General features: G+C 40.1%; 1 protein-coding gene across 2 annotated transcripts in view; it reads right to left on the bottom strand.

Annotated features, from left to right (window-relative positions):
- Window positions 1–16,133, bottom strand: part of SPEF2 (sperm flagellar 2) — a 185,125-nt gene that overhangs the window by 67,918 nt on the left and 101,074 nt on the right. For both annotated transcript variants that reach the window (XM_082382147.1, XM_082382148.1), the window contains exons 21-25: window positions 15,897–16,024; window positions 15,675–15,813; window positions 12,424–12,561; window positions 7,257–7,408; window positions 2,918–3,098 (exon numbers count right to left, since the gene is read on the bottom strand). In XM_082382147.1, the coding sequence (XP_082238273.1) occupies window positions 2,918–3,098; window positions 7,257–7,408; window positions 12,424–12,561; window positions 15,675–15,813; window positions 15,897–16,024 (738 nt within the window). The remainder of the gene's footprint in view (window positions 1–2,917; window positions 3,099–7,256; window positions 7,409–12,423; window positions 12,562–15,674; window positions 15,814–15,896; window positions 16,025–16,133) is intronic.

Genomic DNA, 16,133 nt, shown 5'->3' with positions numbered 1-16,133 from the left:
CAGGCAGCAGGAAAACCTTGTCTTGGGGCTTGTACAGCTGGGGCTGTGCCTGCAGTTAGAAAGACTGGACCTTTTGAACCATGTTTTTCTCCAGATATATGCCCAGGAGTGGGATTGAATTTGAAAAAGAATAAATACATGTATATGTATAACTGAATCACTTTGCTGTACACCTGAAACGAACACAACATTGTTAATGAACCATGCTCCAATATAAAATCAAAATTAAAAAAATAAAAAAGAGAAAGACTGGACCTGCTAAAATAAGTTCACCTGCCCCTGGTGAGGTGAAGGGCGTTTACGGCTGTAAATCTGAGAAATGACAACTGAGACGAGACTCCCAAAATGAAGAAAGAAAACCCACACACACCATGGGGGCAGTAGCAACATATGGTTGAAAACTTAAAAATCTCAATAAGGCAGCTGTTGAGGAAATGGAGGTCCATGGGAGTTTATTTATTTATTGCAGTGTTTTCTGTGTCCAAGCCTGATGTTATTTCTGGGGAGAATTGGGTGAGGGGCCCAGAGGAGAAACAGGAAGTTGCATAGAGGTGAATAGAAAGATGAAGAAGGCACAATCTAATCTCTCCTCTCAAAGAAGCTTGCGGTCCTGCGGGTGCGAGAGACCAGCCAATTCCTGTCCTCTCCAGATTCCCACCACACTTCATACCCACGGCTCAGCATATCACTGCCCCCAACTGTTCTACGAGTGTTAAATCTTGTCCCCAATCTCCAAATGAAATGAGCGCTCCAGAAGGCTGAGCCAGCCCTGCTTCTTGGTTTTCTCCATAGCTTTTAGCATCTGTGCTATGCTCATAGAAGATGTCTAGGAAATGCTTATCGATTGATGGAATTTCTTTTAAAATAATCATATGCTACAGAATACACCCACAGCTTCTTCTGTATTAGCAGAACCTTGGAGGGATGCAGAAATGTTTCAGAGAGCAAGGCAGTTTTTTTGTGGGTGTGTATGCGTTTTTTTAATCAGATGTTCTTTTGATAAAAATGGATTTCATGATATATACTGTACTTCCAAATTCTTGGTAAAGCTGAAAGCAGACTTGTTAACATTCTTCCCTAAATTGCAAGCAATTCAGTTTTGAATGTGTTCTTGCAAACCACGGTGAGTTAGCAATTTCCTTTAAAATTGGATTTTTCTCCTCTGTAAACAACCTTGTGATGATGATGATGATGATAATTATCATCATCCGCATTTTTCTGGTCCACTTCCCTCAAACACCTCTGGGTCTCTTTCAAAAATTAACATAATTCACAGTACATCCAGCAATCTAGCTTGTAAGGCTGAAGAAACTCTAGAAATAATGCTTTGACGCTGTGGGTGTTAAACATGACTTATTTCTTTGAAATCATTGCACACCTGCTAATTACAAGAAAGTTTTACTAAAAATTAACATAACGTACTAAATGAATAGCTCTTGGTAAAACCGCTGTGTAGCGAAAAGCCCGTGTTAAAGTGCTCTCATTCCCATTGCCCTGATCTCGGCTGGTCCCGTTCTCCCTGCAGCAGTTTACTGAATCAGGCCTGTCTCATCTGAAATTCAAAGTTCACTTAAAGACATGTAATATCAAAGTCATAAAAGTCTATTAGAAATATAAAAGCAGGATTCAAATGTAAGTATTAGGAATATTACTTACTAAACAATCCTTCCTCCTATGCTTTCTATGTGGTTTTCAAAGGTTCACAAGCAAAGTGGTACAGTTTTGAATAACTTTCTTAATATAATAATCTATTATATCTAATGTCTAAAAAACTTTCATATACATTATTTCATTGGATCTTTTCAACCATTCAAGAAAGGAAAGATAAGGTAGAATGTCTCCCATGTTACAGATAAAGAATCGAAGACTCAGAGAGGTTAACTGATTTTCCTAAAATCACACAGCTTAAACAAGAAGTGTAGCCAGTGCTCTTTGTGCTGTATGATACTCTCTTTCTAATAATCTAATATTTAAAATCTCATTTCCCCAGGTAATTTTAATGGGATTCATAAGACTTGTAAGTTGTCTTTATGTTCAATTAACAGTAAGGATAATAATTCATCTACTTTTTTTAGAACTTCTAGATCCGGTTTCCCACTCTCTGGTGCTTGGTAGCTGTAGTCTTTGTGGTGATCTCCCTTGCCATGACCATCATCATTTATATGAACATCAATGTCACCAGCATAGCGGCAGCAGCATCTCAAGAATGTGCTGAGGACTCAGTACTGTGTTAGATGTGGGCATCATGCTAGGTGTAGTGGATACAGAAAGTTTTAGAACCTAGTTAAGTATTCAGGAAAACACTAATAAGGTAAAAATCACAAACAATAACCTAGATACTCAGAGTCAAAAGTGGGAGAGACAATAAATGCTACAAGGATTAGAAGAGCATGCAATCAGAGAAGGCTCAGGCTTCAGGAAACAGACAACCAACTGGTTGGGAATCAAGGTAGGAACTAGTTCTGAAGACTTAAAGAAAGGATAGGCTGAATTTCTGACTTTAAAACTGCAAAATCGGGCCCTACTGGACCCCATTCTTAAATGGCAAGATTGGCTAGGTGCCTCTCTAGATGGGGTTGTTACTTCCACTTGGCCACAGTCCCACTCCACCCTATTGCCTTATACTTAACCCATCTCACTGACATTTCCTGCTTGGCCCTGTAGAGCCCTGCACTTGGAGCCCTGGGCCAGCATAGAAAATAATCTAAATGTTGGTTCACTCCTTTCTTGACCTCATATATTTTCTGATTGAACTGTTTCACTTCTTATTTCTTTCAGAAAAAAAGGAAACACTTCTGGGAGGTATAGATTTATATTGTGAACATTGTGTAAATTTTTTGTTCATAGCATATTACCAGCTTTGGAATTTAATGAAAGGGTATTACTGAAAGGAAACGTAGTAACCAGCACTGCTTACCAGGTGAGATATTGCTAATGAAGACTGCTGCCACGTGTCCATCACCATCTTCTCAGCGGCCTCAAAGTTTAACTCTATGTTTTCCAGTGAGTAATCGATCTTGCCCTTCAGTATGGCTTTTGGTTTTGGTTTGGATAAAGCTGACTCTGGAGAATTGGGTCTTTGAGGAACTAGGGGAATTCTTGGGAAAACCAACAAAAAAGAAATATAAAGATTTTATTTAACAGAATTCTATTTTTGTGTCCATGTTACTTGGTGAATTTCGTTGTCCTGCTTTTTTTTTTTTTTTTTTCGTTGTCCTGCTTTAATCTCAATTTTCAAAGTTTTCTTGGAAGAACTCTTTAGATGGAGAAAGGACTATGAAAGGCTGTATTATGGCCTACACCTCCTAGAGAAATGGAAATAAAAACAAAAATAAACAAATGAGACCTAATGAAACGTAACAATTTTTGCACAGCAAAGGAAAACATAAACAAGACAAAAAGACAACCCTCTGAATGGGAGAAAATATTTGCAAATGAAGCAACTGACAAAGGATTAATCTCCAAAATTTACAAGCAGCTCATGCAGCTCAATATCAAAAACTCAAACAACCCAATCCAAAAATGGGCAGAAGACCTAAATAGACATTTCTCCAAAGAAGATATACAGATTGCCAACAAACACATGAAAGGATGCTCAACATCACTAATCATTAGAGAAATGCAATTCAAAACTACAATGAGGTATCACCTCACACCAGTCAGAATGGCCATCATCAAAAAATCTACAAACAATAAATGCTGGAGAGGGTGTGGAGAAAAGGGAACCCTCTTATACTGTTGGTGAGAATGTAAATTGATACAGCCACTATGGAGAACAGTATGGAGGTTCCTTAAAAAACTAAAACTAGAACTACCACATGACCCAGCAAATCCCACTACTGGGCATATACCCTGAGAAAACCCTAATTCAAAAAGAGCCATGTACCACAATGTTCATTGCAGCACTATTTACAATAGCCAGGTCATGGAAGCAACCTAAATGTCCATCGACAGTTGAATGGATAAAGAAGACGTGGCACATATATACAACAGAATATTACTCAGCCATAAAAAGAAACGAAATTGAGTTATTTGTAGTGAGGTGGATCGACCCAGAGTCTGTCATACAAAGTGAAGTAAGTCAGAAAGAGAAAAACAGAAAAACAAATACTGTATGCTAACACATATATATGGAATCTAAAAGAAAAAAAACAAAACTGGTTCTGAAGAACCTAGGGGCAGGACAGGCATAAAGATGCAGACATAGAGAATGAACTTGAGGATACGGGGAGTGGGAAAGGTAAGCTGGGATGAAGTGAGAGAGTGGCATGGACATATATACACTACCAAATGTAAAATAGATAGCTAATGGGAAGCAGTTGCATAGCACAGGGAGATCAGCTCTGTGCTTTGTGACCACCTAGAGGGGTGGGATAGGGAGGGTGGGAGGGAGATGCAAGAGGGAGGAGATATGGGGATATACGTATATGTATAGCTGATTCACTTTGATATAAAGCAGAAACTAACACACTATTGTAAAGCAATTATACTCCAATACAGATGTTAAAAAAGAAAAAAAAATGTTTTATGGTCTAGAAAGTCTAACAAGAGGAAACTAGAGACAAGCAATGTTAAAACATAATTTTTAGGTCTAATTCTCAGTAATTATGAGGAGGGGTATTAAACAATGGCAATTATGAAGAAATGCAATTTTGAAATTTATCTGGGATATAAACTTCCGACAAGGTGTAAATCAGTCATGAAAAGCAAACCAATAGAACTGGACGTCACTTCTTTAAAATGACTAGCAGTTGGCTTCCGGAAGTAGAGACTTAAAAAGCAGGATATGACAGATGTGAGGTCTGCAAGGGGGTGTCCCATGGAGGTGTGAGAGCTCCCGCAGCCCTCCCCACCCTTGAGAATGGGTGATGAAGGCTGTCTCTGTTTTGTAAAGTGCTGTGGTAACACAGAGTTAAGCTCTCTCTCCCCCTTTCTCAACCATATTGCTGCCCCTATGTAGAGATTTTAGAGCTGCCCCTGGGAATGTTCTATCCCTGAAGGATCCCAGGATCTCAAAGGCTAATTGCAGGGAGCGATCCACAGAGCAGAATGCTAATTGCGACTGGGATCCCCCTCGGTGATAGAATATAGGAAGAGCTTTCCGCTAGGGCAAGGAATGGGCCGAGAGGAGCTCCAAGGATGCCTTTGCTAAAATTTGAGGAGGAACAAGCATTTGGCTTGGCAGACTCAAGTTGCTGGGGACCAGAGCAGGGATGCAGAAAGCTGGCTGTGAACTCCAGCACACAATTAGCTTGGCCTTGTTTTGAAGCATCAGACGAGGTTTTCTGAAGTTGGCTCTTTGAGTCTCATAGCGCTTGGAATTCTGACAGTGCACCGTGCCTTATAAAGGCAAGGTGTTGAGGGTCTACAACTCAGTATATGTCCACCCACAAGGACAGCTGATGTTTTAATAATCAAGTAGTGCTCAATCTCAGTCACTGAGACGTGAGATTCACGTGTCTAATAAGATAAAGGCTGTGTGATCATCTCTACATGTTTAATACGGGGCAATAGGCATGCCTAACACTTTGCTTTGGAGGACAGCAGTGGTGGCATATCATTTAGAAAAGGGATCTGGATTTGGAATTCATTTACTGGGAAAAATTCTGGTCAGCTAGCTCTCTCACTATCAGTAGATGTATCAATAGATACGAACTGGGGCATGTCACTCGACTTTCTGAGGCTCCATTCCTTCTGGAAAGATACAAATATAATAATAATATTGTTACACATTATTGGTTATTAGTTAACACCATTATTATTATTATTATTAGGTTGTTGGAGGAATAAAATAGACAAGCTATGTGAACATGCTTAACACTGCTCGTTTCCCGATACATATTAAAGAGACTGGTTGGTTGGTTTGTTGGTTGATGCATTGATTGGCTGAGAGTTCCAGGCGATACTCACAGCAGTGATTTGAGGTTGAGATTGGTGCACATTGTTTTGCAAAAAGTAAGAACTGGCTGTTCTTTTGCCTGTTTCATTCTACTAACCAACATTAATAGCTTCCCCATTATGCCTGACTTGCTATTTTCTGCTAAGAACAGAATGCCCTGCTACTGTAGACATTGAAACTTGGCCTCTTTTGATGACTCTGATGGTTCATTTCACTTTGGGAAATTTTTATTGTTCTTAATTTCAAAGTTCTCTTTCAGAAGCTTGCTGAGTTAAACATTTCTCTTGTATCTGTGTCAAAAAGAGGGTTCAGACTTCTTGTGTGTTCTTGCTTACTCGTGGTACTGACAAGGACATGATGGGACCAGATGGAAGAAGCCTAGAGAGAAATGGGCCTCAGATCACTGTGGAATCCTATCGTGCACAGGCCATTTCAAATCCTTTCTGGAATAAGGGATGGTAAAATGAGGAGTGTAAGAACATGCGATACTCACAATTAAAATAGTGCATGTGAGGAAGAATAGTTTGTTGTCATATTATGCAATAATATGATGACGATAATAGTCATCACTTATTGAGAGTCACTGGGACTAGGTCTCAAGTCTTCTGACTCCTAGGCACGGTGCTACGTGTTTTGAGGATTTCATTCTCTGTAATCTTCACAGCAACCCTACTTTACAGATAAGGAAACCAAGGCTTAAGAGAGTTGGGGTGACTTTCCCAAACAAATTGTTTTAACTTCCTTACATATAACTAGTAATTGCCTGAAAATGTCATTTTTTCTTCCACCCTTACCACCAAGTTTATTTTCTTACGGTGGGAATCTGATGTTAGACTACTACTAAGTTTCAGTCTCACAAAGTCATAATCACATATGACTGAGTCTTTACTGTTTCTCAATTTCCTAACCTGTAAAAGAAGACTCATAACACCTTCCATTGTCATTTATATAATGTCATGCACACACACAAACACACACATACACACAGAGCAGCTTGGGACATTTCATAAAAGTGGTAGAGGGTCACGATCCCTTACTAGAAACCCCTGTGGTCAAAAGTGTTTCAGAATTCAGAATTTGTATATACTATACATTCCGTAATATCCCCAGCAGTCTGTTGGAAGCACTCTGTAACAAAACACACTATATCTCTGCAGCAAAAATGAGTAGATATTCACTATAAGTGGGATAAATAATGCATATCAATAGTCTTGAGTCGAAGTTTTCAGTTTTTAGAGTTTTTTTTGGATTTTGGATTAGCAGATACAAGATTGTGGTTTTATTAGTGGTATTCAATTTAAAATCACAAAGCTTTATGTTGAGACTGATTACAGGGCAACGTGATAGTCCGCCTTACCTAAGCTGGAATTCCAAAATATCTTTACTATCCAGTTGGACCAATGGGACTCGAGTAAATCTCTTAGTGTCGTCTGTTGGGATTTTACGTTCCATTCCCCTGTAATAATCTTGAAGCAGTCTCTTCGTATCTTGGAAACGGTTCAGTTCTGCCTTTAATAGAAAATATGAATGTTAATACCCAAGACAGAACAAGCTGATCTGTACATATGTTCTATATAAGCCCTGTAAGCACTATTTTATTTTTTTATAAGATTATTTATTTATTTATTTATTTTTGGCTGTGTTGGGTCTTCGTTGCTGTGCGTGGGCTTTCTCTAGTTGTGGTGAGCAGGGGCTACTCTTCGTTGTGGTGCGCGGGCTTCTCATTGCGGTGGCTTTTCTTGTTGCAGAGCACAGGCTCTAGGCCTGTGGGCTTCAGTAGTTGTGGCACGTGGGCTCAGTAGTTGTGGCTCGTGAGCTCTAGAGTGCAGGCTCAGTAGTTGTGGCACACGGGCTTAGTTGCTCCGCGGCATGTGGGATCTTCCCGGAGCAGGGCTCGAACCCATGTCCCCTGCAATGGCAGGCAGATTCTTAACCACTGCGCCACCAAGGAAGTCCCTGTAAGCACTATTTTAAAACATTGAGGTTGAAATCAGTTTTCTGGAAATTAAGAAAGACAATCGGCTTCAACTGTATATCTAAAATTTCATAACAATTAAAGAAAACTGGTGAGTTTGCTTTCTCTGTACTTAGTACGATTCCACTTAACAAGATGACATTTCTATGCCTCTTAACAAAGTGACAAAATGTTGTATGAAGTCTGAAGTAGCGTATATTATTCATTATTTTGACATTAGGAATTCTTCCTGTGTCCTGTATTCAATCAACCAATATATTAACAAACATTTGAGTGTCTTCTGTCATAGGAAACATATTAGTTGATTTGGGAGATACCAAAAATATTATATATACAAATACATAATATAAATACAGATACAGATACAAAAAAACTGAAATGCAAAATAAGACTAGGTTTTGGTCCTATAGGACTATGTAATGTAGCTGTGGAGGAATAACAAATGGTGAGGTAAAGGCATAATGAAGAGTTCTCTTTCCACAGTTTCCATTCTTGCTCAACAGGAACAGAAGGGTGATCACTCGTCCATGCTGACAGCGAAATCCCTCTGCTGGCTTTGCCAGTAGGTGTCTTGAGGGACAGGAAACGGAGAAGCATAGAGGAGCATCGGTTATTCCCAAGTGACTCTCTTGCAGCCAGGGCATTTCCCTTTGCAGTAACGGTGACATGCATGCACAATGAGACCCTGCACAGTTGTCGATTACACAAACGTAGAGCATGAGTTTTCCAACCTGCTCTCCCATTAGGTGTCAGATCAGTTAGCATATCTGTGCTTCTCTCTGGTGGTGTAACCATGACCTCCATTCTTTGCTTTAGTTAGTGGGGCTACTTAAACCAGTACCTGAGGGTTTAAAATATTGAAGCTCTTATGCAGGTGTACTCCATAACAGCTAGTTAATTATAGAAAGCATCTTTTCTAAAAGGAACGAAACTGACCTGGTGTTCAAAACCCTTTGCTGAACCTAACCCAGGATATTTATGATGGGATCCCTATATTCAGCAAGCAATTAATATGGCCATTTATTTAATAAAACATCAAGAAGTAGTCTTGTACTACCATATTCACAGTTTGGAACAAATAAACGTCTGCTCTGCATTGTAGTCTACAGCAAAAGACAAGGACAGCTTCAATAGGTTTCTTTTTGATACAGAAAAGTGTATGCCAAATTGCTCCTGAAAAGCTGTTCTCTGCATTATTAAACTTTTCTAGCTAAATGATTGAAACAGGAAGAAATTTATTTGGTTAATTTGAATCTATGTTATAAATAAAATTACCATTCATATATAATCTTAAATAATAGAACATGTTTTAAATACTCTACTTGGATTTTAAACACATATATGTTTAAGTAACTTTTCAAACTAGCATTTTGAAATGATTAGGAAAACTAAACATTTTTCTCTTTCCCTCAGAGAAACCAAATCAAGCTTTAAAATATTTATATATGAACTAATATCACAGTTTGACAATAAATGTTTGCACCTTTTGTGCTTAGATTTGGTAAAACAGTAGAGAGAAAATGATTCTTGTAAAGTATACTCAAGAGAATCTGCACGATACCACATTTACAACGAGTAGCATGCAAATATAAACCCAATTTGGACAAATTGAGTACTGACTAATAACTTTGGGGAATTAAAGAGAAATGTTGTGAGGCTATAAAAATTGTTAGTAAACCATAGTATTACATCATTTGGTAAATATATTTAGACGTCAGAAAATTATTTCCTCCTTAACTTAGAGAACTGAACTCTTTAATTATGATTAAGTTTAGCAGATCCTATTCTATACAATTGGTATTCGAGACAGTGCTGGATCCATGCCTTAGGCTAACCCTGTTATATTATTCTATATAAAATATTAATTTATTTGGGGGAACATAATTTGATTCATTATACAGCTAACTATGACTAAGATGCTATCATATATCATATAAGCAGAATTGATCAAAAGTCCTCTCACATTTATGGTAACTAGTAAATAATGCTTTCTTACTGTTTCTCTCATCACAGAAACTTAGTTTTGAAAGAAATCTTAGAAATCATCTAGCATAGCATTTTCTAAAGTTTATTTCGTAGAAGCTTTGTCCTATAAGCTCTTAATGAGCACCATGCTGGGGAAAAAACAAACAAAAACTTTGCAAAGTCAAATAATTTCAGAAATGTTGGGTTAACACACCAGAAGACTTTCTTTATTGCAGGGCATCTTAGTATCTTAATATGTCAATATGCTTGTCAATCTCCCAGGGAGAGGGAAGGGTAGAGTACATAGCCCTTCCCAAAGTCTTCTGATCATCAAGTCCTTGTTTTGTGAAACATCTTGTAGGACTAGTGTTCCGTGGAATCCACTTTGGGAAACACTTATCTAGGCACAGGCCCTTGAAAACTTTCATGAAGATTCTTTCCCCTCCATAAACATGTGCAAGCTTCTGCTTATGAGCTCCTGGACCAGCAGCTCAAGTGCCTGAAAAGTCTGTTATTCGATGGAGAGTTCCAATCATTAGGATCGTTCTTCATTTATTGAACTGAAATCTACTACTCTCCTGTAGTTTACAGCTTTGGGTTTTTATAAGATCATGCCAATCAGTGCAGAACTAGGCTTCTTCTGTTCTCGGTGGCTAGCCTTTAACTATGTGAACGCCGATGACAAAGCAGTGGTTAGGGGTACTGGCTCAAGAGTTAGATTCCCTCAGTCCAAATCCCAGCTCTCCTACTACTGGCATGTGGCATTCGGCAAATCGCTTCATCTATGGTTGCCTCAGTTTCCTCATCTGTGAAATGAGGATTGTGAAAGAATTCACAGCCTAGGATTGTTGTGAAGGTTTAACCTTCACAGGAAGAGTCCTTAGAACAGAGTAAGAACTTAATAAATATTAGCCGTTATGTCCTTTACCCTCTTTTTTCCTAGTTGGCTTTAGATGTGGATTCTGTTTCTCAGGGAGAGGGTCTGAAATGTAGGTCTTGTGGGGGTTAAGAGTTATACCGTTTCCAAAAGAGGCACATATTGCTTGGACTAATGGGAATGATTTACAAAAATTCTCTAATCCCTTTGCCTTCGTTATTGGATTTCAGTTATTTCTACCATAAACTTTTGAAACAGCTGTTGCAGCGTTCAGTCTCCGCTTACCCAAACTGGTGTCCCGGGGATGTTACCCAGGCAGGTTTAGGCTGCTGGCTGTCTTGCCTTCATCCTCAGCACAGCCCATGCCTTGTAGCCCCCACCTGGACCCCAGAGCTAGCAATCAGCGAGGCTGCTCCTGCTTCTCAGGCCGCTGCCTCCCGTGGTCCAGCTTGCCCCCGAACCCCGGGCTTGTCCCTGTGAGTGCTGGAAGTACTCGCATCCACGGTCATTTGTTGAACAAGGATTTATTGAACACCTACTATGCGCTAGCTCTGGCGATCCTCAGCTAAATATTCTCATTCCCTGCAGTAACTCCTCCTGTAAGCTAATCAGTTCAAGACCTGAAACGTACCCTTTTCCACTCTATCCTCACTGCTATTTTCTTAGGAAAAAATACTCATGTAGACACAGCTTGACCAAGACAGCCTTCATAATCCTCTCAGCATGACTAAACTATAGACAGGTTTCTTCCTAACTCCAGACTCCTGACCTCCCTTTTCTTAGAGTATTTACTTCAGGAAACTTGTCTTTGAAAGTCCATTCTCTGTCCCTTTGAGATGTAAATCTTTTCAAAATCTTCCTGTTGGTTTTAGAAATCAGAACTGTCTCTCTGAAAAACCTGGGAACCATCTCTTTGAAATGTAAGCATATGAAATGAAAATAGAACTCCTATGTCCTGGTCCTCTGGGAGGAGATGAGTCTGACTTAGGAAGACACCTTGCTCCAAGTTGTAAAACTACGTGCATCAAGAAGAGAAGGGAGAGTTTACTTTTCCTTTAGACAAGGCCAATCAAGCAACACAGGTTGCGCATGACACCCCACCTTGCCCCAGTTCTTAAAAACTCTCCAGCACTTATTCTTGGCAGAGCTGGGTCTCCAGACTTGGTCTGTGCTCTCTCCCCTATTGTTGACAATACCTTGGCATAAAATCAACGTCTGTCTCTTCAACTTGTCCAGTGCAATTCATTATTTTAACGGGCTGTAGAAATAAATTAATCTGATTGTTCCGATGAATGGTCTCTTTTTCCAATCTGGACACAAACGTTTTTCGGGAATCAAGTGCCTGCTGAGTCTGATCCAGCCCGCGCTCTTGTGGCAGGACTGCTTTCCCGGGGACACGTTGGGTGTCCGCTGGGAGAGGCTGGTGTGGTAACGACCCAGGACAGACACCATCTCTGCTGTCCCCTCCACAGCTCTAGGCCACCTGGAAACAGCTGGTGAGTTGTAGCTTGAGATACTACCAGTTCTGGTGTTTGTTTGGCTGGGGACAGAATGGCTTATTTCAGCTAACCTCCTTGGCAAGTTGGAGCTCAGGCTGGGCAGAGTACTGTGAGTAAAACAAGCCCCTCGCTTTCCCAGAGGAGTGGTTACAGGACGGACGTGGCCATGGAGAGAAGCGTCTGTGTCATCCTGACCGGCCGCTCTTACCTGCATCAGTGAGAAGAAATGGTTCATCGCGATTCCCATCGAGTCCTGCAACCAGCTCTCGTTAATGATGGCCAGACGTTCCTGCTCTGCCTCTTCCTTGCGGGCATCACAGATGTCCCACAGGCGGTCCCGTAAATCCTGAACACAAACACTGCTGTGAGGCTTCAGAATCACAGCTCAGATGACCTCCGTATAATACCACTAAAATCCTTTGCCTGTCTTAATGTGCCTGAAGAAAATTTAGACCTAATACACGCATATATTTTATCCCTTCGGTCAACAAATATTTATTTTGCTTCTACTCTGTCAGGCCTTACCTTTCTAAGACCCCCTCAGCACACCTTGTGCCCAGGTCCACAGTTTACTTTATTCATGGGGTGCTATGTTTTAGGTATTCTAATCCTTCCTCACAAGATTTGATTGGCCGAAAAAGACCTTTCAGGGAATTTTTGAGGAAGTGGTGTATTGTTGGTGGAAGAAATATGCTGCTTTATTGAATCCGAGGGCATAGGCTTGTTAATTAATCATGAGTGGAGCATGTCATTCTCCAAGAAATAGGGTCTGAGCTTAATAGGATTGTCTGAAAATAAGCTTTGTATTACAGAGCTAGCAGTGAAAAAAAAAATCTTTTAAAGATCTCAGCTCTGCCACTTACCAGATCTTGAGGAATAATGTTGATAATACCTTTCTATGTGTGTCAGTGTTCAGAATATAAGTCATTATACTTATATTGACTCATTTAATGCCTCACAACCACCTTGGGTCCTATTATTTTCTTCATTTTGCAGATGAGGATACTGAGTCAGTCACAGAGAGGTAATTTTCCTAAAGCCACATTATGAGCAAGTGGTGGAGCCAGGATATGAGCCTGTGGTCTTGTCTATACCACTAGATTAGGGCTCAGTTCCTTGACCTGTGAAATGGGGATATTATTTACCCTTTGGACGTGCTGCAGTTAGCCTAAGCCTATAAAGCACTTAGCACAGTATTTAGCACACCATAATTCCTCAGTTATAAACAGTATCATAATCTTATTCATAGCAATAAAATATCTGTTTAATTAAAATCCCATTAAGAAAATATATACAGTCCAATAAAACTTGGCAGTTTTCACGATCATAATAATTTATTGAACATTTACTGTGTGTTGGGCATTGTGTTACGTGCCTGACGTTGATTACCTCACAAATCCCCACAGTAACCAAGGGAGAAGTTTCTGATGAGAAATCTGATGCCCAGAGAGGTTGAGTCACTTGCCTATGATTGCAGCGTGGTGAAGTCAGGAATTCGAACGCAAGCAGTTTGATTCCAGTGCCTACAGTGGATTTTACTTCTGTGATGCTGTGTTTATGGAACACTTAGCATTTTGGTTTGTTATCTTGTGGGGGCTTCACATGAAGTGAAAACATCACAGGCATTTTTATAGCTCTACGCTAATATCAGAACAGTACGCCGTTCTTTTAGAGCTGATCTTGATGTCCCCCTGGTCTTTGCACAAATGCTATATCAGACATCAGTGAGGACTGGCTTCTGCTCCTCGAACATTTATACATTTTCAAAAGACAGGAGAGGAAGCAGTTGAGGAGAAAGTACAAAAGCAGGAGGCTGGGACCTCGTTTCTAGTTCTCTTTCTGCTCCCGACTCACTGGGAGGCCTTAGCAAGTACCAGTGTCTCTGTGGCTTGGTTTTCTAATGGTAAAGTGAGGACAACATGATAGCAGAACCTTTCCATTAACTTCTTAGGATTGGAATGAAAGAAGCCAAGAACAAGGAATATTACCAGGAATAAAGAGGTTAACTACTGGCAAATAGGATTATGGATTTGTCATTTCCAATTTTGCTTCTTTTAAATATCTAATCTGTCTCCAATAAACATATGGTACTTTTGGAATACAGGAGGGCCAGGATTGTGAATAGGCAGGAAAGAGATAGGAAAGGCAGATATGTTTTAGGATTACAGTTTGAGGAATGTCTAAGAACGGGTAAAAGACTTCAGTTTACTGGGACATTGATTAATGCAATACCTCCTGGATTAAACCTTCCAACACCCTGGTCATCCAAGTTACCATAATGCCTTCACTTAATTTCAATAGCTTCCCAGTTGGTTTTCCAACTGCTCTCAAACACACCAAGCGTCCTCCCTCTTCAGTGCCTTCACTTTTCCTTATGCCTGATACACTCTTCCTCCCCAAATCTGCATGGCTTATCTCATTCAATCTCTCCTGTCCTGAGTTTGCTCAAATATTGCCTTCTCAGTGGGTCTTTCCACAACTATCATATACTAAATGGTACATCAACATTCCTTCCCTCCCTGCCCTCCTTTCCTCCTTCACATAGCTCATATTATCAGTGACATACTCGCTATACATTTACTTGTTTATTGTGTATCCTTTGCATTCTGGCCCCCAGAACATAAATATCCTGAGGTCATAGGCTTTTTGTTCAGTGTTGAATCCCCCGCCCCTTGAGCAGTGCTGGGACCATGGTAGATGCTCAATAAATATTCACAGAGCAGATGAATGGGTCATGGGGTAGAGCTTGGGAATTTGTTGTTGTTGACAAATAAATACTGAGATTATAATCAGATATGACTACTAGTAGCCTATACTTAAGGTTGTGGAAGGGGAAAGAATTCCCTTGACAGGATAAGGGGCTCTGTAAATCTACACAGGAAAGACAAAAGGTGAGAGATTGAAATCAGGCTTTATGTACATCACAGGACCTTATCTAAAGCATCAGGGTAATATAGTCCATTTATGAATTTATCAAAATCTGCCTGCCTACCAAGTGCCAGACACTGTGCTGCTGGAATACAAAGATGTATGAGATTTGGTACCTTCCCTCAAGGGATCTATTCAATACAGGCAACACTTTAGGCTTTCTGGGATGTTCCCTCATTCCCCTTCTGCCTGACATCAACCAACCATATAACTGTATCCAAGAGAGGCACATACTTAATACCAGGCTTGGACACACTTACATGACCCAACAAAAGGGTTAGGAGTCTACAAAATAGATGCCTGGAATGCTCTTGCACTGCTGGCCTTCCAGAAGCATTGGCTACCATATTCTCATTCTGAACTCAAAGTACAGAAGAGCAACTGTTCTTGAAAGTCGGCAGGTCAGTGTTCAAACCATTTCCCTTCTCATCCTCACACCTCATGAGAGTAAGAAGGGGATGAATTAGGCTTTTGAAGTACAAGATTTGAGAGCGTGGAAACTCTGGCCCCACGGGTCATGGATTCCCTTACATTCACTCTTTGGTGTAGTTCAGCCTTCGTTTCCTCATCATCCCACAGGTCATCAGGAAGAGAGTTGAAATCAGCCTGCCACTGAGATACAAAATCTTGCTTGTGGTCCGGACGCCTTAGAAACTGCTGGAAACCTGTTCTGTAAGGCATTCGGAGAATCAGACGGAGCTTATCTGTCCCGCCTGTAAACTACACGGTTGTAACTTTGGAAACTTTACTTACCTAATATCATATAAGTAAGCAATCACCGTATGCTGGCCTTCTCTCAGGTGCCTGAGTACTGTTTTAATGGAATTTATATAGGAATTTTCTATCAGTTTCCAGTAAGGTACTAAAAATGATCGTATTTCCTGTTAAATGGTAAAGCATAACAATCATAATTTCAAAGTGAAGATTCTTCTGTGTAATTGAGTCAAAAGGGCACTACTAAGCAAGAAGATCAAGATGCAACTGCAGCTA

The sequence above is a fragment of the Balaenoptera borealis genome (assembly GCF_965194805.1).
Source record: "Balaenoptera borealis genome assembly, chromosome: 2".
In the NCBI taxonomy this organism is placed as follows: Eukaryota; Metazoa; Chordata; class Mammalia; order Artiodactyla; family Balaenopteridae; genus Balaenoptera; species Balaenoptera borealis.
The sequence above is the reverse complement of the archived record's forward strand: the minus strand, read 5'-3'. Positions and strand labels throughout refer to the sequence as shown.